Source organism: Elgaria multicarinata, chromosome 9 (assembly GCF_023053635.1).
Source record: "Elgaria multicarinata webbii isolate HBS135686 ecotype San Diego chromosome 9, rElgMul1.1.pri, whole genome shotgun sequence".
NCBI lineage: Eukaryota > Metazoa > Chordata > Lepidosauria > Squamata > Anguidae > Elgaria > Elgaria multicarinata.
Window position 1 is genome coordinate 91495298 of NC_086179.1, and position 22176 is coordinate 91517473.

General features: G+C 44.1%; 1 protein-coding gene across 1 annotated transcript in view; it reads right to left on the reverse strand.

Moving 5' to 3' along the window:
* TTLL12 (tubulin tyrosine ligase like 12) overlaps positions 1 to 12909 on the reverse strand; it is a 35813-nt gene extending 22904 nt beyond the window's left edge. The window contains exon 1 of the mRNA XM_063134324.1: positions 12790 to 12909. Coding sequence (XP_062990394.1) covers positions 12790 to 12909 — 120 coding nt within the window. The remainder of the gene's footprint in view (positions 1 to 12789) is intronic.
* Between the last annotated feature and the right edge of the window lie 9267 nt (positions 12910 to 22176).

A 22176-nucleotide genomic window follows, 5' to 3' on the forward strand; every position in this document is an offset into this window, starting at 1 on the left:
TATAAGAACTGGCCTTACTGTGGGTGGTGAGTCGACCCCATTGGGTCTGTGTTGTTTATTCGTTCAGTCGCTTCTGACTTCATGGACCAGCCCACGCCACGGCCGTTGCCACCCCTAGCTCCCCCAAGGTCAAGTCTGTCACCTCCAGAATATCATCCATCCATCTTGCCCTTGGTCGGCCCCTCTTCCTTTTGCCTTCCACTTTCCCTAGCATCAGCCTCTTCTCCAGGGTATCCTGTCTTCTCATTATGTGGCCAAAGGACTTCAGTTTTGCCTTTAATACCATTCCCTCAAGTGAGCAGTCTGGCTTTATTTCCTGGAGTATGGACTGGTTTGATCTTCTTGCAGTCCAAGGCACTCTCAGAATTTCCCTCCAACACCACAGTTCAAAAGCATCTATCTTCCTTCGCTCAGCTTTCCTTATGGTCCAGCTCTCGCAGCCATAGGTTACTATGGGGAATACCATTGCTTTAACTATGCGGACCTTTGTCGTCAGTGTGGTGTCTCTGCTCTTAACTATTTTATTAAGATTTGTCATTGCTCTCCTCCCAAGAAGTAAACGTCTTCTGATTTCCTGGCTGCAGTCAGCGTCTGCAGTAATCTTTGCGCCCAGAAATACAAAGTCTGTCACTGCCTCCACGTTTTCTCCCTCTATTTGCCAGTTATCAATCAAGCTGGTTGCCATAATCTTGGTTTTTTTCCAATTTATTAACCTGCATCTAACCTATTTAGGCACCATTTTGGAACATGCACAGCCTCTCCCGATTCAGGGCCCAAAGAAAAACAGAGCTGAGTGTCATCAACATACTGCTGATACCTTTCCCCAAATCTCCAACGAGTGCTTCTAATGGCTTTATAAAGATATCAAATAACATTGGAGACAAAATCATGGCCTGTGGCACTCCAGAGTTCAACAGCCAGGGAGCCAAGGCACAGCCATCCAACTTTATTCTTTGGAACTGACCCCACAAGTAAAAGCTGAACTACTGTAAAACTACCAACTCATGGAGGCATTCCAGGAGGATTCCATGGTCAAGTATCCAATGTTGCCAAGAGATTGAGAAAAAGTAACAAGGTCACACTCCCCTACTTCTCTCCCATCAAGGGCGACCAAGGCCATTTTCGCCCCCAAACTAGGCTTGAACCTAGACTGGAATGGATCCAGATAAACAGTTTCATTCAAAAGTGCCTGCATCTGAGATGCCACCAGGAATGGGGTATTTCTGACCGGATGGTAGTTGGCACGAATCTCTGGGGCCAAGGAGGGTATTTTCAGGAATGGTCACACCATTGCCTCCTTCAAGGCAGGAAGGACCACACCATCATACAATGATGTGTTCACCACTCCTCTGATCCACCGCTCCGGTCAGTCCCTGCAGCTATTGTAACTTGAAGAAGTCATGAAGAGCAAAGGCTGAGAAAGCATGTGGTGGGTCATACAGATGCAAGTGTCTTGCCAACATCCTCAGGCTCCAAAAGCTGAAACTGATCCCAAAGAACATGATAAGACAATGCACTGGATACCTCAACAGGCACTCCATCAATAGCAGCATTCAAGTCAACATGGTTTACGTGTAACACTAAGCACAAAATCCTAGCTTTACAAGGATTTTGCTTTGCTACTCTTTTCCTATTAGCAACCTAACAAGCCAGGATTTGTCATTTAACCATAGTTCCCCATGATGTGTGAACCAAGAACTATGGTTAAGTGCTATGGTTAAGAGACAGGATCAGAAGCAAGCTTTAAACCAGTGTTTATTTGCAATTACTTAACCATAGTTACTTGACTGCATGCCACTGAAAGCAATGGTTCCTTGCCAAATCCTGGCATGTTCAAATCCTGGCTTGTTAACTCGTTCACGTGAAGAGAGGATCAAACCCTGATTTGGTCATACATATCCTAATTTATAAAGCTAGGATTTGGGGCTTAGCATTATGTGTGAACCAGGTATTTATTAATTACATATTTTTATTTTATATATACATATAAACATCCTTCATTGAAAAGTACTGTTTAAAGGTGTATGAAAATTCTGTCTGCAGAATATTAGGGATGTCTATTTCAGATAATACAGTCAAGTATCCATAACGTTTTACATGTTTATCATGCAATTGTGGGATGCATAGATAGAGAACAAGAGTGGCTATTCTGTAAAAAAAATGAAAATAACCTTATGGATTTTGAAGCAGCACACAGAGCCAAAAAAAGAAAAGAAAAAGAAAATATTTTAATTATCTATTTTCAGTATTATTCATGTCACACCAACAATGTGGAGGGATGAACGATTTTGCATTAATAGGTTTCCTGTAGCTGCCTGAATCGGGTAACTGCTACCAGATGTTAAAAGCACCATCTGTATGTTATACAATGGCGCCAGCTGCTGAACAGTGAGGGCCAGACAGAGCAATCAACACTGTCTGGCACAACAACCTTGGGAATTGTGGAAACATTATTTTTTAAATGTTGACATATTAAACTAAGCTAGAATCTACGCAATTGATATTTGGAGAAGGGAAACTGAAAAGCCTTCCAGCCTTTGTGGAGAAAACCTGGAGGAAAATGATAGCCCCGCCAAGTAAGAAAAAACACTTGACAATCTGTCAGGGATGCTTTAAGGTGGATTCCAGCATTGAGCAGGGGTTGGACTCGATGGCATTATAGGCCCCTTCCAACTCTACTCTTCTATGATTCTATGAATCAAGGGTTGGGCTTCCAGTGCTCTGGAGGCTGGATGTCAACACCCCATCTCTCCCTGCACACACACATACACACACACACACACACACACACACACACACACAAATGGTTTGGCACAACACGATAAGCTATGGTGGGTTGTAAGCTGTTTTGTTTCAGAGTGGCTTGTTGTGTTGTCCGAACCTGGCCAGAGTGGCTTTGCATGGTTAACAAACCATGCTGCTAGGTTGCTTGGGGCAGAATTATTACATGTGCGGATGTTTTTCTATCGAAAATACACCAGGAACTGTACAAAAAAGAAAATCAATCAGCCAAATATTACTGGAGAAATACATCACAACTCAGTCACATCAGTAATAAGATAACAGAACCAGCTTCAGGAAAAGCTCTCTCAAGCAACCAACAGAACTTTTCGAGGGTGAGCCGGTTTAAGCTACCGCTTCTTATTGCTTCACAGTAAAGACATCCCTGGATAGGGCAAATATATCACATGGATGTAACAAAAGGAGTCACTTTGGAGAAACCAGCAGTTGTTCCAGAACAAATAAGGAAAGGGTGAAGAATGTTACCTTCAACAGCCTTAGGGCTTAGCCCTTTTCACATTAGGAAGCAAATGATTATTCAAATATTTCAGACAAGACTAAACAGGAAGATGGCATCAGAATATAAAACATTTGGGTGCTGGCCAGGTTGATCAGCTTAATGTACCTGACACCTCACTTACTGACAGAATAATATTCTTTCTTTCTCCCAAGAACCAATGCTGTGCTACTCAGAAACAGTGGAGTAGTTTCTGTTCCAAAACCCCATACTCTGTACAGGACACCACAGAATTAATTTCCTCTTCCTTTCCTTGGCTAGCACCAACTATGAAGAGTGTCCTACAGGTTCAGATTAAATATTGTTCAGCTTGTCAACTCAAGAAACTGAAATGAGGATTGGAAGCTGGTTTCAACCTCTGGGTTGACTGCTAACTCTGTGGTTAGCAGTACCTGTTGTTATACTGGGCACGGTAATGGACTGGATGAGGGCTAACAAACTGAGACTCAATCCAGACAAGACGGAGGTACTGTTAGCGGGTGGTTCATCTGTCCGGCGAGGTGATGTTTGCCCTGTCCTGGACGGGGTTGCACTCTCCCTAAAGGATGGGGTCCGTAGTTTGGGGGTGCTCTTGGATCCAGAAATGTCACTTGAGGCACAGGTGAACTCAGTGGCAAAGAGCACCTTTTATCAGCTTAGGTTGATATACCAACTGCGCCCTTATCTGGACAGAGATAGCTTAGCTACAGTTATCCATGCTCTGATAACCTCTCGCTTGGATTACTGAAATGCGTTATACATGGGGCTGCCTTTGAAAACGGTCCGGAAGCTTCAGCTGGTACAAAACAGGGCAGCCCGTTTACTAACAGGGACTGGCCGGCGCGATCACATTACACCAGTCCTTTTCCAGCTTCATTGTCTGCCAGTCCAGGTCCGGGCCCGATTCAAAGTGCTGGTATTGACATTTAAAGCCCTAAACGGTTTGGGGCCAGGTTATTTGAAGGAACCCCTCCTCCCATATGTACCTGCCCGGACCTTAAGATCATCTACAGGGGCCCTTCTTCGTGAGCCCCTGCCAAAGGAAGTGAGGCAGGTGGCTACTAGGAGGAGGGCTTTCTCCGTTGTGGCACCCCAGTTGTGGAATGAGCTCCCCAGAGAGGTCCGCCTGGCGCCTACACTGTACTGCTTTTGTCGCCAGCTGAAGACCTTTTTATTCTCTCAGTATTTTAACACTTAGTTTTAACTTAAATTTAAATTTTACTGTTTTAACTGTATTTTAATCTTATATCAATTTTGCTGCGTGGTTTTATCCCGGTTGTGCTTTTTATACTGTATTTTGTAATTGTGCTTTTAACCTGTTGGTTGTTTTATTGTGGTTTTAATTTCTGTGAACCGCCCAGAGAGCTTCGGCTATTGGGCGATATAAAAATGTAATAAATAAATAAACACTGGGCCAGTTTGCACAACCGCGAAGCAGGAAATAAGTCGCACAGATTTGAATAGTTATCCCTTGCTGGCATGGTTTGCTGTGTTATGCAAACCCGGAGAGGGCAGCTTTTGGGCATGGTTAACAAGCCACTCCAGAACCCTAGAGCAGCATATGGGTTCTGGGTGGCTTGTTAACCATGGCAACAAGCCATCTTTTCTGTGTTCACGTGACATGGCAAGCCACTCCAGCAAGGATCATAATGCAAACTGCCCCAGCCTGCAACCAGCACATACGGCAAGGTAAATAAGCCACTGTGGCTTTCCCCCCACTCCGACAATCACTCTTAAGATATAACATTGCAAGGTAGTGTGAGTAGGGTATTATGTGGTGGAGACTCCACACAGAGACAAAGACACACAACTCCCCTATTCACACAATTCTTCCCTCTCAAATAAACCAAAAAAAAACCCACTGAACAAGGGCCAAAACAGACATTACTTTACATCCATTTCTAGTAGAACATTTGTTTACCTTTTTACTCTAGAATAGGTATAAAAAGGCAGATCCAAACCAGGACCCAGCATGGGTGGTAGGAGGGCTTTTAAGATATAGATTGGGAGCCCTGTAGCTACTAAGATATGGATTTAAAGCCATGTCTGTTTTGGCCCTGAGAAGGGAAGGAGAGTCCAAACAAGCCAACATACATACTTTAGATCAGGGATGAGAAACATGTGGTCCTCCAGATGTTGTTGGACTGCAACTCCTATCAACTCCAGCCAGCATAGCAAATGGTAAGGGATGATGGGAGCTGCAACAACATTTGGAGGGCCACAAATTGCCTCCCCTGCTTTGGACATAGCATCATTGGTGCTACACCTGGGCTGCACCCAATTGTGTTAAAAAAAACACATTTTTAAAATGTGCTGTCCAATTAATTGGGGGCTCTTTAAAAAATATATATCTTTTAAACAGATCAATATAAAAATCAAGCCAACTAAATGTTGCAGCTCTTATTGGAGGCTAGAGCTGGGCAGAAAGAACGTCTGAACTGGAGACAATGCGGAGCGCTAGGTCAAGCCTTTGAGGCACCAGTTGCCCACCCCTATTCTAGATAGTCTGCATCGCCATTACAAGTGCAGACTACCTAGAACACCAATGGTAGGCTATACTATGTAAGATCTAAAGACAACACTGAAATCAATTTTAAAATGAGGTTAGCAATTATTCTACAAATAACTACAAGATAAACCAGTTGCCACACATCCCAATGCCATTCCTTTCCTAGTCATCCCTTAGCCGATTCCAAACAATGTACTCTTTGCATAATGAAGGACACTTTTGAGTTACCACCCTACTTGCGTACTTCACAGAAACACAGTAAAATCAAGCCACATTTATTTACATAGTGCCAGAGAAATGTGGGAAATGTTTTGCTCTGGGCAATGGAGGCATCTGGCTGGCCACTGCTGCAATTAAGATGACGTCCTAGATGGACACTCTTATGTTAGAAAGGAGAAGGCTCAAAAAACCTAAAGGTAGGCCAAGAAAAAGTTACAGTGATGACAGCAGGGGTTCAGCACCCTGCTCAGCTCTATATCTGTCCCTTTGGTGACCACTCAACTCCTACGTCTACTTAACTCCCCTTCTCTCCTTTAGCCTTTCCAAAAAAAAGCCTTGCAAAACAAAAAGATACAGAACAATCTGAACTATGAAAAATCATAAGCCTGAAAAGTTAAATTACGCAATTTAAATTTATTCAGGCTGCAAAATTTGGATGATTAAAAAATAGGTAAAACTAGCAATGTCCTAGTTCTCAATGAGATAATAAACCTGTGTCTGGGCTATTTAGGGATATGTTTATTTGTAGGTAAGAGCATTCAGTCACATAAACACTCCTTGCAATCAGAAGTGGTACAACCCAGTTACAAATTTACTGGGTCAATGAGAACTCACCCTTTAACAGTTTGGTTTGCAGGGCTAATTATACCTTGGCAGAGAGGGAGAGACCCATTTCTGGGGGGAAACGCAGCGATGCCTACAATTTTAAAATAAAACCAAGAGCTTTTTGTTTTGTAAGCTTCTAGAGTTTCAGCTAGTAAATTCAAAGATGCCGGAAGAAGAAGCCTGTTCTAACATATTAAGTGTCACAAGACTCATCAACACATAACTGGACACTAGGCAGAGCTCTTGAACACGCTTCAAAACAGGGCTGTGGAGTCGGAGTCGTGGAGTCAGAATCGGAAGCAATTCTTGTAATTGGTAAAAATGTACCGACTCCAACTCCTAATCAATTTAAATTGTATATAGAGTTGCGATATGTCCCTGAAAACCAAGGTTGTCCTGGATTCCAGCCAATTCAAAACTGACTATAGAAGAAGCCATCCTAGTTTATCCAGTGGTTATTAGTGATGCAGCTAGAACTGTAACAGCAATGCCACCCACCCAAGTGTTGAAAGACTGTTCTGACGGCACTGAAAATAGTCAAATCAGATTTAAGGGCTTCTATGAGGGAGGATTTGGCAGAAGCAATTCTGTTTCTAAGAGCAATATGTTAGTCTTCAATCTTCTACAATATAATGTTTATTTCATTAAATGCATATTCACTTGAATTTTATATTCAAACGATACTTTAATCTCGAAAAAGGTTTATGTTACTTATGTACCTAACTGAGTTCATTTCTTTTAAAATGGCTATTTGTTAAGTTGTTTTAGGTGTTCAATTGTTTTTTACTTTTTTGTAGTTTTGACTTTGATATCAAAGTATATACTTTAGATTTTTGAACTAGTAGAGAAAGTTGTTCCTGATTTTCTTTTATAGTTTCATATCCTATTAATTTATACTCTATAGTCTTTTGATAAACCGCCCAGAGAACTTTGGCTATGGGGCGATATAAATGCAATTAAATAAATAAATAAAAACATAACCTCATTGTTTTCATTTTTGGGCTTCTTTAATAAATAAAATAAAAAAACCAGAATGTCTCAGCTATAGCCTTTAGACCCTGGCTTTAACAGGTCAGGGTTCTAAAAAGTTGTGTGCTTGCAGTCGATGTAGGAAATTTATTTCTTATATCGATATATAATTAAAGGAGTCGGGAGTCGCCATGAATAAAGGAGTCGGAGGTTTTATGTGCCAACTCCACAGCCCTGCTTCAAAAAGGGGTGGAAGACGAGGCAAAGCTATTAGGCCAGTCGAATTATAAACATGAGATCAGATAAGCTTTTACTCAAATTAAGCATCAAAGTTTTCACATTTTGCTAGCTTATGTTCCAAAAAATGGAAAACACTCACACATATAATATACGTATCTTTCCCCCCTACAAATCAGCAGACCCACATGCTGCTGTAAAAAAAAAGAAGAGAGTACAAGGTTTTATTCTGATGGCTATGTAAAATACCGGATGGCATGATCCTAATCATGAAAGTGGGGGAGGGGGTTAAAGTAGGGGGGGATCCTTGCAGAAACACTCTCCAGGTGCCTTCCGTACATTTTCAGAGTTCTCTTTTTAAACGTCACCTCTCAAGCCGAGGCGAACACAGCACATCGGGAGCTCAGAAAAAGCTCTTGGTTTTGCTACCTGCCTGGGACAGCAACAATTTCGAGAGGGAGCGGTCAAGCTACTGGAAGGGCTACATTCAGCTTAGTGAGTCATAAGTTGTACAGGCCTGCTTTATCCTCAAGCAAAATGTCACAACTCGGGGAAGAGGGAAATCCCCCATATAAAAGCCATTTTATGCATTTTGGGGCTTCCAAGATCCTCCCATCTGCTTCATTTAGTGCATGACCAGACAGGCACGCAGCTCTTAACGTTTCACTGTCTTTTAGAATAATCTCCTTTTATATACACACTTCTCCTTACCAGCTCATTTAATCTTATCCCCAACTACTTTTGCAGAAACTGAGGCATTTATTCCAAGTTGGTTATGTCTCCTACTTGGCCTACAAGGGTTCAAAGTTTACATGAATCTACAAGAATATTTTTAAAACAATTGTTTTTTTCAAAAACCTGAGATTTATTAATAAACAGTTCCCCGAAACATTGATTGATTCAATCTTGCAGAGATGCATATGTTTATTGCTAGGAACCAAGTAGGGCTGTGCACAGTTTATTTATTTATTTATTTATTTTTATTTATTTATTACATTTTTATACCGCCCAATAGCCGAAGCTCTCTGGGCGGTTCACAAAAATTAAAATCATCATAAAACAACCAACAAGTTAAAAATACAAATACAAAATACAATATAAAAAGCACAACCAGTATAAAACCACGCAGCAAAATTGATATAAGGTTAAAATACAGAGTTAAAACAGTATAATTTAAATTTAAGTTAAAATTAAGTGTTAAAATACTGAGTGAATAAAAAGGTCTTCAGCTGGCGACGAAAGGAGTACAGTGTAGGCGCCAGGCGGACCTCTCTGGGGAGCTCATTCCACAACCGGGGTGCCACAACGGAGAAAGCCCTCCTCCTTTCGGAGCCCCTGAAACAGCCCTGATTTGACTCAAGGTGCTTCAGGGGTTGCCCACCTCAGTGCCGAAGCAAGATTCGTCCCCCACACACGAGGTGACTCGGCCTTGCGAGTCCCTGGGTGCCAGCTACGCAGCCGGCACCCAGGAAAGCTGGTAGCAGCAAGTCCGCCCGTGAGTACATTGGACTCACCTCCCTCTCCCTGTTCTCCCCGCTCACCTGCTGCCACATCGCCGCCACCATTGCCGCCACTACATCGCCTGCCACAACCAGGAAATGCGTCGTGCCTGAGAACCAGGCTGCGATTTCTAGATATTGCGGGGGCTTTGTTTAGTACCTCTATGACCACCGTAGTTTATGGCCATAGAGGTACTAAATAGAGCCCCCGCGATATCTGAAATCGCAGCCTGGTTCTCAGGAGTGCCACGTTTCCTGGTTGCGGTGGCAATGCAGTAGCAGTGATGCACAGCAGGTGAGCGGGGAGAGGGCGGGGAGTCCAATGGACTCACGGCCAGCCTTGCACCTACTTTCCCAGGACGGTGGGAGGGAGGGCCCAGCACCGCTCCAAAGTGGCCCGAGGCACCCCGAAGCTTCGGTACCAATCTGCTTTGGGGCGCCTCCAGCTTCAGCTCGCCTTGTCTCGGTTTCGGGGATTCAGCCTGAGGCAGTGCACTGCCCTAGAACCAAGTAGGCAATCTTATTATGGCAGTGAAGAGAGAGACATTTGTGTAATGTGGAGAACACTGTGCATGATAATGCCATTCCAACCATAGCATTTTTATAGCACTTTTGAACATTCAGGAATGTATCCTGATATACTGCACCTCTATAAGGTAGGTCATTAGTCCTATGTTGCAAAAATTGGGCTCATAAAGAATAACAGCTGACCAAATGCTCCGTGGCTGAAGCAAGATCCAGATCAGACATTTTCCAACTGGGGGAGGGGACATAGCTCAGTGGTAGAGCATCAGTTTTGCATGCAGAAGGCATCTCCAGGTAGGGCTGGAAAAATTCCTGCCTGAAACCCTGGAGCGCAGCTGCCAGCCAGTGTCAACAATACTGGGCTAGATGGACCAACGGTTTGATTCAGTATAAGGCAGCTTCCTATGTTCCAACTCATGTTCTTTGGGGCTCACAACGTATTTCATTCAAATATATGTGACACCCCCTAAAATAATAATAACAACAACAACTTTGAGAAATCAAAATTTAGAGTGGAGACACAAGGGAGAGAAGGGGTGCTTAGCCCTGTTCTTACCTGCTATTTTCTCCTCCAAATCATCCCAAGCCTCTGCAAGAACTCTGTTAAAGCTGTGGAGTGGTGGTGGGAAAAGTGGACAACCAGCCGTCAGGGAAAGGGCAAGCCTCCCTCCCTTGCTCTAAATTCCTTCCCCCTAAGGCTGCTTTTTGTTTTTAAAGACCATGGGGCCAGCGTGCAGTTTCATCTGTTTGCCTTTAACCTGCACTTAGCTGTTCTACTGTTAAGAACGTTGGGCGTGGGACTCCGGAGATCCAGGTTCTACTCCCCACTCAGCCATGAAGCTCACTGGGTGACTTTGGGGAAGTCACTGACTTTCAGCCTAACCTACCTCACAGGGTTGTTGGGAGGATAAAATAGAGTGGAGGAGGACAACCATGTAAGCCACCTTGGGTTCCTCGTAAGAGGAAAAGCGGAGTAGTAGAAGTGTAATCACCACCATCTTCGGAAACAAAATTATTTGCCAACAAGCATATGGATCATGGTTAGAATCAAGAATATGCAACGATCTTGACAAAACACTGGTTGACTATTTTCTTCAACTCTTCTTTCTAGCAAGTATACTCTTAATTTATTTAAAAGCAGATGCCTCTTAACACAGTTGTACTTCAATTATGTGTAGCTTGAGAGCATCTCTCACATGCCGTGATAAATTAACGTCTCCTGTGAGGGCAGGTAGTTGCAGTGTGCCTAATTGTGCCTCAGGGGATCAACAGTGTGAGGGCTGGTCTACGTCACACCCATATTGCAGAGTGCAACACTCCCCTTACGGTTGTTGTTGGGCTTGTGTGTGCTACGTGAGCTGAAAGAACAAGGCTGCCCTGCACCACATTTTCACAAGCGGTAGCGGCTTTAACAATATTGTGAACTAGCATTGCTCCCTGTATGGTGGCCTAGGTGCGTGCTCCTGGGTCTCACAAAACCAGCCCCACGTGATCACAGACATGAGCAAGGCCCATGGTAACCATGCAGACAGAACTCTTGGGCAACTTGTGAGCCAGGGTGGTATAGCGCTTATAGCAAGAGTGGGGAACCTTCCCCTCCGTTTCCCTGCAAGGACCGAATTCCCTCGGGCCACACGCCAGTAGTGAGCAGTGCCAGAGTATTTTTCAGACACCACACACACACACACACACACACACCATCCTTCCCCACAGATGCCCATCCAATCTCTTTTGTCCATCACTCTCCTCAGTTTTGCTGAGGAGAATGAGAGTCTGGCAGGCTGGAACATGTGGGAACGTGGAGGCCAACCACAGAGTACAGCAGCCAAGAAGGGGGTGGGGCGAAAGGTTGGATGCAAAGGCTTATTGGGCCATATCCAGCCCAGAAGCTCCCTACCCCTAGCTTAAAGGATTGGGGATGGTGTGCACGAAGAGAGAGTTCAAATCTCTACTCATCCTTAAAGCCCATCATTGAGGGTACTTGGGCCAGTCACTTTTTCTCAGCCTACTCTACAAGGTTATGAGAATAAAATAGGATGTGGGCTGGGGAACCACGTACACTGCTCTGAGCTCTTAGCAGGAAAGGTGGGATATGGTAGGGTGACCATATGAAAAGGAGGACAGGGCTCCTGTATCTTTAATTTTTGCAGGGAAAAGGGAATTTCAGCAGGTGTCATTTGTATACATGGGGTACCTGGTAAAATTCTCTCATCACAACAGTTAAAGCTGCAGGAGCTATACTAGAGTGACCAGATTTAAAAGAGGGCAGGGCACCTGCAGCTTTAACTGTTGTGATGAAGAAGGAATTTCACCAGGTTCTCCATATATACAAATGACACCTGTGGAAATTCCCCTTTCAATACAACTGTTAAAGATCCGGGAGCCCTGTCCTCCTTGTCATAAGGTCACCCTAGACTAGCAGCCATTGCTAGCCTTTTCCTCCAGGAATCTGTCTAACCGGCCCTTTCTACACCTAAGGCTTATCCCAGGAAAATGGAGAGATGCACCCTGCCTGCTCCCAGGATCATTTGGATGCATACTGACGATCCCCGGGAAAAGGCAGGTGTGGAAACGGCTCCGTTTCCTAACCTCCTTACCTTACCAAGTAAACATAGACCCGGGCTCTGAATGACAAGGAACAGTCCGATGCCAGTCATGTTTACGCGCAAACCTCGCTTCGCGTTCCACCGAGCAGACGGACAAGTCTGCGCGGGTTGGGCTGGTTGCAGCCTTATTTTATTATTTATTATTATTATTATTATTATTATTATTATTATTATTAATTATTGCATGTGTATATATCCCTTAAGGCTGCTTCCAAAGGCCGGAAAGCTCCCTGCGCCCAGGCGGAGGCGCCGCCTCCAAACACGCGTTGCGCCGCCCGCGCCATCCCGAAGGAGCCAGAAACTCCCGGCCCAGGCCTGAGCCCAGCAGCCTCCGGCACCCACCTCTTTTTCCAGTTTGCGCCACAGGCTTTGCCAGTAGCAGGACGGGACCCCCGAAGCGCCGAGCGCCGGCCCGTGCAGGGCCACAAACGCCTGGTAATCGTCCGAGCAGCCTCGCTCCATGCCGCCGCCGCCGCCGCTGCTCCGGCTGCTGGCAACGCGCGTCTGACTCCGGCGCCCGTCTGGGTGCAGCCCCGGCGACACCAAGGCATGCTGGGTGTGTGGACGCGTCTTAAAGGGGAAGCGCACACGGAAGGCACAGCCCCCCAGCAGCAGTCCCTCGCTTGATTAGAACCCAGACCTTTCTGAGCACACTGGCCAAAGAAATCTGCTTCGGGTGGGGCCGTCCGGCCCATGATTTCAAGCCAAATAACGGCGTGTAAAATCCTAATCGAGATCCATTCTGCAATAAGCCCCACCCACCCCGGTTGAGTCGCAACCCGAGGCTGCGATGCTAAAACAACCGGCACCTAATTGAGTGGCGCTTACTTCCGAGGCAACAGGCACAGGGGGCTCCAGTTTCAGACTCGTTTAATCTGGATTAAGGCCCAAAGAGCAGACTAAGTAACCTATCTATCAAAAACCTGAATTTGCACCCAGTGGAGAAATGGATTCGTTTAAAATGTTGATTATTTACACACACAAAAAAAATCATTTGGCATTTCAGTTCAAAAATAAGTACTACTCCCAAGGCAGTTTACAGATATATAAATAAATTTGCACACCTAAAACAATGGTTTGTTTGAAACAATATATATAAATTTGCACACCTAAAACAATGGTTTGTTTGAAACGATATACTACGGAGTATGCTCCACTGGATACATGGGGCATGTTTCTGAGTAACATACATCTTAGTAACATTTATCTTATGTGAACTGCCCAGAGAGCTTCAGCTAAGGAGCAGTGTACAAATGCAATAAATAAATAAATACATAGAATAAATAAATACATAAATACGTAGGGTTGGGCTGCAAAAACTACATAGGTCAAACTACCACAAATTAGAGGAACAAACTTCAAATAAAGGACCCATAAATCTGCTTCCAAAATCTCAATGGGCTGGAGAAATTGACACCTTTCCCCCCCACACACACCAAAAAAAGAAAAAAGTATTTTAGAAAAGATTATATTTGAACCTCTCAATAGAGGGAATTTCCTGAGCACTATAAAAAGTCACAGTAGATAAACTCTGCTTATAGGAAAAGACAATCTGTCTTCAAAAATTATTGTACTTGGAGCAGGACCTCAATTATTATTTTATTATGTATTGCATTTTTATACTGCCCAATAGCCAAAGCTCTCTGGGTGGTTTACAGAAATGGCTGACCACGAAGTTTGCCGATGACACCAAATTATTTAAGATGGTTAAATTAAAAAGGGATTGTGAGCATCAAAATGACAAATACACGTTGGGTCAAAAATCCAGCTTCAAGTATAAACTGATGGGAACTGAGCAAGCAGTGACTGACCAAGAAGGATATCTTGGGGTTGTGGTGGAGAATTTTATGAAAATGTTAACCCCAGTGTTTGACTGCTGTGAAAAAGGCAATAGCATAAGGGGCTCAAGTTAAAGGAAGCCAGATTCCAGCTGGACATCAGGAAAAACGTCCTGACTGTTAGAGCAGTACGACAATGGAATCAGTTACCTAGGGAGGTTGTGGGCTCTCCCACACTAGAGGCCTTCAAGCTGGACAACTATCTGTCAGGGATGCTTTAGGGTGGATTCCTGCATTGAGCAGGGGGTTGGACTTGATGGCCTTGTAGGCCCCTTCCAACTCTGCTATTCTATGATTCTATATCGCCTGCCCGCCTGCATCTTTTACAGCTACTCAATGTTCCTACATATCTTTCCAGACAAGAGAATAACTTTGGGTCATTTCACTTGCACAGAGTCATGTAAAATCTCCTTGAGTCTTGACTCTAATCTACATCTGAAAAATATCATGTTTAAAATCTCTATATCAACACTGTACTATGTTGTGGCAGACTTGTTGTTAGTGGGTTCATATGCTTTCTACTGTTCTACTGTTAGTTTTATCCTACCCTGTGCCTGCTTACCCTACCCTGTACCTGTTTGCATTCTCTTCCCCTCCTTATTGTTTTACTATGATTTTATTAGATTGTAAGCCTATGCGGCAGGGTCTTGCTATTTACTGTTTTACTCTGTACAGCACCATGTACACTGATGGTGCTATATAAATAATAATAATAATAATAATAATAATAATAATAATAATAATAATGCCAGCTGAGCAAGAAGCCTCTTCAATATAATTGGTCTTCTGTTAGATTAATGGGAGAAAACAGGTGTTGATAATCTCAATAAATCTGAAATAAGCAAAGGCTTTGAGATGCACTTAAAAGGAACTTGCCTGTGAATTTAGCTAAGTGCTTTGAAAGTGGTTTTATTTTAGTGTGTTGAACATAGTAATACATGTGATGGGGGTACTTTTGTGTTCAATACAGCTGAACTTTAAAATTAAGAATTAGAGTATGTCCAGATACTTTTTGCCTGGGACTAGTAGTTATATCTTTTTTATACTTGAAATCTATGTAAAGGGAAATTAAGAGATGTGTACTGGCAGTAGTTGAATTATTCGAAAATATTAGAAGGGAAAGGAAGATGCCACCAAAGTGCTTTTGCTTCGTTAGAGTATGGGACGTAGCAACCTCTGATAGTCATGGTATTTGTACATTAGAGAAACATCCTTATTCTGTTGTTTCTGGATTGAGAGAGAGATAATGGCCTAAATTCAATTGCTACTCCTAACTGGAGTAGACACAGTGAATCAGAGGGAACTTGGTAGGTCCCCATGTATCTAAGTTACATTGCTTCAATGTGCCTGCTCTGGTGGGGACTAGCACTTGGACTGGTGATCTGACCTGTTTCTGTAACAGCCAGAAGTGCAGCATGAGATACTGCTAGATCCAGAATTCAGCCCACTGAGAATCTGAGCTCCAAAAGCATTGACTTACTTTCGGAACTGCTGCAGATTGCACAGTTCTTTTGTGATTCCCTCCCACAATGCCAGTGTGGACGCTGTGAGAAATGCACAACCAAGACACGATCGCAGTGGCACCCTCCTTGTTCCTTAGCAACTGGTATTTAGTGCCAAACCGAATCTGATACTGAGGGTAATATAGGGTCATCATGACTAATAGCCATTGATAGGATTACCCTGTATGAGATCCTATGATGATTAGCTTGAACCTAGGACTGTCCCTAGAATCTAGGAATGGATGTAGAAAATCAACATCCAAGAGGCTTGCCTAAGGTTATCTAGGGAGTCCTAGACATTGGTGAAATTTGAACTCAAGACTTTTGCATTCAGGGCACATATACTAACAAGGCTATTTCTTTATTAACACACACACACACCAAATTTATTGCAGTACAGGGCTCCAAGGACCCTGTCATACTTAATGTCAGGTTAACTAAAATAACCCTTCACTACTATGGCACTCTGGAAACCTGAAGGCATAACATGTTAGTCTTCCATTCAAACAAAAGGGTTTTCAAGTGATTCTATTTGAAATATCTCAGCATCTCAGACTAGGCCTTCCTCTCTAGAGGTCAAGATGGAGATCACTGATTTGTATGCATTTGTTATCAAACAGTTAAACCTGCAGGAGCCCTGCCTGCTTTTATATCTGATTACTCTAGTATAGCTCCTGCAGCTTTAACTATTGGGATAAAAAGGGAAATTCAATTTTCTCTAAAACTGTTGAAGATACAGGAGCCTTGACCTCCTTTCCATATGGTCACCCTACCTTCTGCCATGACACCATCTTTCATCATCATATCCCACTTTGAATATTCTCCTTGAGCAAACCTCACAAACCCCTGGTTACCATGGGAACAGCAATAAACAGTTTTACATCACTGCACTTGTGTGGCCTATTCCTTACTGGACATTTGGACAGTAAGGAGTGCTGGTGCTTGTCTCTCCAGTGTTTGGGAAGATTTCCGGAGTTGTGTTTTCAAGGCTTTTTCTGGCATCATGGCAGGTAGGAAATTGTTCCACCTCATTGTTCAGAAGGACCCTTGCTTTGGGGATCCTCAGTAGGGTAGGGTGACCATATGAAAAGGAGGACAGGGCTCCTGTATCTTTAACAGTTGTATTGAGAAGGGAAGTTCAGCAGGTGTCATTTGTATATATGGGGAACCTGGTGAAATTTCCTCTTCATCACACCAGTTAAAGCTGCAGGTGCCCTGCCCTCTTTTGTATCTGGACACTCTAGTATAGCTCCTGCAGCTTTAACTGTGGTGATGAAGGCAGGAAATTTCACCAGGTTCTCCATATGTACAAATGACACCTGTTGAAATTCCCTTTTCTACGCAACTGTTAAAGATACAGGAGCCCTGTCCTCCTTTTCATATGGTCACCCTACAGTAGGGTGACCATATTTTGGAAACCAAAAAGAAGGAAAACATGGCTGCCCCCCCCCAAGGGGGAGTGCCCACCCACCCACTGCCAACACACACATCCACAGTCTCTTAGGATCACCCCCCCCCGAAACATGTACACACATCCATTCATAGACAAACAACCATGCACCCACCACATAACCCACCTCATAAATACACTCACACACTGCCAACACACATGCAAACACGCACACTCTCTCAAAATCATCCACCCCTAAACACTCACACCAAGACTGATCCCTTGCACAAATTAAGCCTTCTCTGGCATGTACAGTACATGTAGTAGTAGTAGTAGTAGTAGTAGTATTTATACAGTATTGCATGTCAGCACTGCTGGCATTAAATAAATGTTAATAATAAGGTGCAACAGCATAAGGACTTCCATAAAAGAGATAATACTGCAAGCTATTCATATAGCTCATGCAACCAGGAATAAAATATTGATTTTCTGAGGCTATATGTTAATATAGCCTCCCCTCACAAATGCAAAAAGAAGAAGCAAGGCTAGCACAGTAGTGAATCGTTCCCTTAAAGTCAGCTATAAAAATCAAGATCCACACCCTTTACTGTTTTTCTGCCTTTTACAAGTTAGAACCAAGAAGCCCACTCTTTCCACATGTCGTGTGTGAATACCATTTCATTAAAAAGGCATTGCATTAATAACAGAAAGTGCAACAGCATAATCTAATTATTTAGTCAGGTTATGTGTGTGTGCTTAAAAATGGCTTTGAGTTTGTTAATTGTACAAAAGCTTGTGACTGAAATAAATTGATAGCTTTTATTTTGTTTCATTTCAATTTTCATTAACAGACAGTTGTACCACCGGGGACATTTGTATAAAACTGAACTTGATGTAGTAGTAGAGTGACGATATGGAAAGGAGGACAGGGCTTCTGTATCTTTAACAGTTGCATAGAAAAGGGAACTTCACCAGGTGTCATTTGCTGGCATGCAGCACCTGGTGAAATTCCCTCTTCATCACAACAGTTAAAAGCTGCAGGAGCCCTGCCCTCTTTTGTATCTGAACACTCTAGTATAGCTCCTGAAGCTTTAACTAGGGTCCCACATCCCATCCATCAAATGGTGAGCATGCTAACAGAGTTATAATAAACGAGAGCCTGAATCTTCATATTTGCAACCAAACTGTGATTATAGATGAGGAAATTGTGCCCACAGCTCCAGCCAAGCCCACAGTTTGAGGATTCTAATAGGCTGCAGATGAAAATGGGAGAGTCAAGCTAGCACATCACATAAAAGGTTGGATTTGAGGGGGGAAATAGAGCAGAAGGGGATTGATGGAGGAGTGAGTTATTCCTTTTAACTCTCGACAGTTGGCACCAATATGACCATGAGTGCTGCAAGGGCTGCAGCCATGTTGCACACTGTCTGTGGGGGCTGCTACCCATTTCCCCAAAGCTGTCTCCTCTGAAGGAGAGAACAAAGAGCTGACTGCAAGGGAAAAGCCAACAAACTGATGGCTCTACGAAGAGCGGCTTCCTGTGTGTCTCTGTGTCTAGGACTGGGACTGACCAAGGCTACAAGGATTTCCCACTCCCCCACCACCTACCCACTTCCCACTTACAAAGCACCTTTCCAATTCACCTGAAAACTTCTTGGAGAAATAAATTTAAATACAGCCAAGAACTCACGTGCAAGGAAGGTGCTGGTGGTGGGGTAATCCAAATCAGGGGGTTGTTGGATTTTTATTTTATGCCATTATAAGATCTATAAGGAAACACTGGTATATAGTGAGCCATTTACCTGGATGTGCTATCCCACCCAAAGTGGGGTGGAAAAGAAGTTGGAATTTACGAGACCAACGAATACACTCAGATATCAGAACTCCAAGGAGATCATTAAATAATATCAAAGGTCACTTTAAATGTGGAGGTTGCACTGTCTGTTCCTTAAGTTTACAAACTAAAGAGTTCCAGCATCCAAAAACTATCCAAATTTGGTATCTACGACATTTTTCAAACTGTTCTACCAAAAATGTTATTTATATCATAATTTGTCCATGTAATCTATTATATGTGGGGAAAACTACACGGAGTATTGGGACTAGAATGATAGAACACCATTCAAAGATTAAGAATAAAATAGTAGAGGTACCTATGGTACAGCATTTTATGGATTGTTCACATAAACATGACGACTTTAAATTTTTGGTCATTGACAGAATCTATACAGACCCAATTTTGGGGTCTAATTGTAATGATTTATTACGTAAGAAAGAGGCTGAATGGATATTTAGATTGAATACAGTCAATCCACATGGCCTATTATTCTGTCTTCTTGACAGGATAAGAGCCTCTACTAATTAAGTAACTGTTTTCTTGGATAAAAGGACTGCTGTAGTGGCTATCTTGCACAGCTGCGGCTCGCGGTCTGTCCAAGACTAAAACAAATAATGAAGCCGGTAAGATACTATTTTCTGTTATGCTTTTAAAAATTAAAATAAAAGTATCATGTTTATGTTCTAAAAGGCTAAACATATGTTTTTCACAGAGTTTTACTGGAGGGATTGTTTCCCTGAGACAGAAGCAGTTCTAATGAGTGTATTACCTGATATGGGTGAGTGAGTGTTCTTAGGCTACTGTGGAAATGAGTATCTGGTGTCCTTAACTATAAAGAGGGTTAGAACTAATGGTGATACTTTCTCTATAGCGTTGAGTCCGAAGAACCTGGAACAGCGTAAATGGGAAGTTTAATTGCAAATTCCTGTCATTCAATGCATTGACAACGCTGAAAAGAATAGAAAATGAGAAGAAACCCTATTTCTGTATATATATTACTCTGATGGTATTGTCTCAGGTGCTAAGTGTTATAAAAGTCTGTAATATTGTTGGACTGTATTATAATTGTACTCTTTCATGTTTGGTATATATTATTGGTTATTATAGTACCCAACATCGTGATTGTTAACCACCTTGAGACATATCAGTTTGTTTTACATATCTTTACAAATTGTAAATAAATGGGTTATTTGATAATTATTACTTTTTATTGGTGTTTGGAGTAGTTGTGTGCCTCTTGGCACCTTATATAGTAAGACCTCTGCCTAGGCCACGTCCCGAACCCTACAGACTCCCCAAAATACATCTGGCTGCCCTGACGAAGCCACCGCCAACTGCTCGGCCGAAGAAACTGCCAACCAGAGTGCCGAAGGTGGTGGAGGCCTCCTTGCCAAGGCCCATGGTTCAAAGAAAGACCACTTGGCCAAAGCCAGAAGAGGCCTCTTGGAAAATGCCAGTGCCAACGCCTGTATGGAAGCCGGTGCCAATGCCTGTGTGGAGCCCAGATATCACCTTGTGGGCAGAGCCACTCTACACTTCTACCCCGAAGCCAGTGACACCCCCAGTGCAGAGCCTACTAACAACTTTGCCGCCGAAGCCACTCCTGACATTGCTCCCAAAGTCGATGGCGACCTGTGTAGAAAAGGCCGCTGTGCCAAAGCTTGGAAAAAGTCTTGGCGAACGTCAGTGGCAATGTCTCTGGAGAAGCCAGGGCCAACCGATGGACCCAAGCCGATGCCGCTCCATCACCCAAAGCCACCGCCCAGGTCAGTGACGGGACTACGACATTTGTAAGGATTCACCAGGATTCATATTGATAAATGAGACAAAGTCCAACCAGTTTTCAAAAAAAGTGTCTGATCTTATTTCCCCTCTTGCTAACCTGCTATGTTATACCACCTGTGAGTGATTTTCAGAGTGAGCTCTTTCACTTTTGCTGATATTGTTTCATAGGGTGCTGATTGCCATAAGCTTTTCCATTCACCTTCAGTGAAACTTGTGTGCAGATCATGTTCCGGAAATCTTCCAAAGCGTTTCGGATCGATCCAAACCGCTTTGGATCATTTCGGACCTCCGCCAAAGCATTTTGGATCTGTTTCGGAATGGCCCGAAACACCCCGATCCGTTTCAAATTTGGAGTTCGGATCCGAAACGGTGCACAGCCCTAAAGAAAACTACCAAGGAAACCTCAGAAATGTCCCGTTGATTTCAATAAAGCTTATTCCCAGATTAATGAATATAGGATTGCAGCCTCTTTACATCTGTTCACTTTATTCTAGTAAGTGCAAAGCCCCTCCTGTCAAGGACAACTATGCACTCACCAGAACCTGGCCTCCGGGATCATGAAATGAGCTTGTGCTCTCCAAAAAGATGCTTTCAGAGCCTAGGAAATCGGGGGCCCTTCCACACGCCGTAGTGAAGGCGCGTGCATGCGCCCCAACTACGGCCCCAAAACAATAGTGTGTACCAGCCTGAAGACACGGAGGCGGCGGCGGCGGCTGGGGAATCCGGGCGCGTCTGCCGCTGCCGCCGCCCTCCTGCTGCCTGGGTAAGAGCGACCTGGGTCGGAGAGCTCGCCTTCCGCCTCCGCCGAGCTCTCCGACCCGGATGGCTCTTACCCAGGCAGCAGGAGGCCGGCGGGGAGGCAGAGGTGGCTGGGGAATCCAGGCGCGTCCTTGCCGCCGCCGCCTCCCCGCCTCAGCCGGGGCTCCGGAAGAGCTGCTAGGCCATCACTCTCAACCGCCGCGGTTCTCGTTCTCCTCACGGACTGGGACCCAAAGGCTGGATGTGACGGTGGTGGTGGTGGTGGCAGAGGAGGAGGAGGCTCGCGCCTGCCTGGTTGGTACGGCGGCACTCTGGGTAGCCGCCAGGAGGAGGCGAGGAAAGGGGAGGAGGCAGCGATGGCGGCAGGAGGAGGCGCGCCGCTTCCCTCGCGGGCTTTCCCCCCTCTGACCCGGGTCACTCTTACCCCGGCAGCAGGAGGGTGGCGGCAGCGGCAGACGCGCCCGGATTCCCCAGCCGCCTCCGTCTCTTCTGGCTGGTACACACTATCATTTTGGGGCCGTAGTTGGGGCGCATGCATGCGCCTTCACTATGGCGTGTGGAAGGACCCCAAGACACACTCAAATAAGTCAAGCCAAGCCACGTTATACACTCACATAT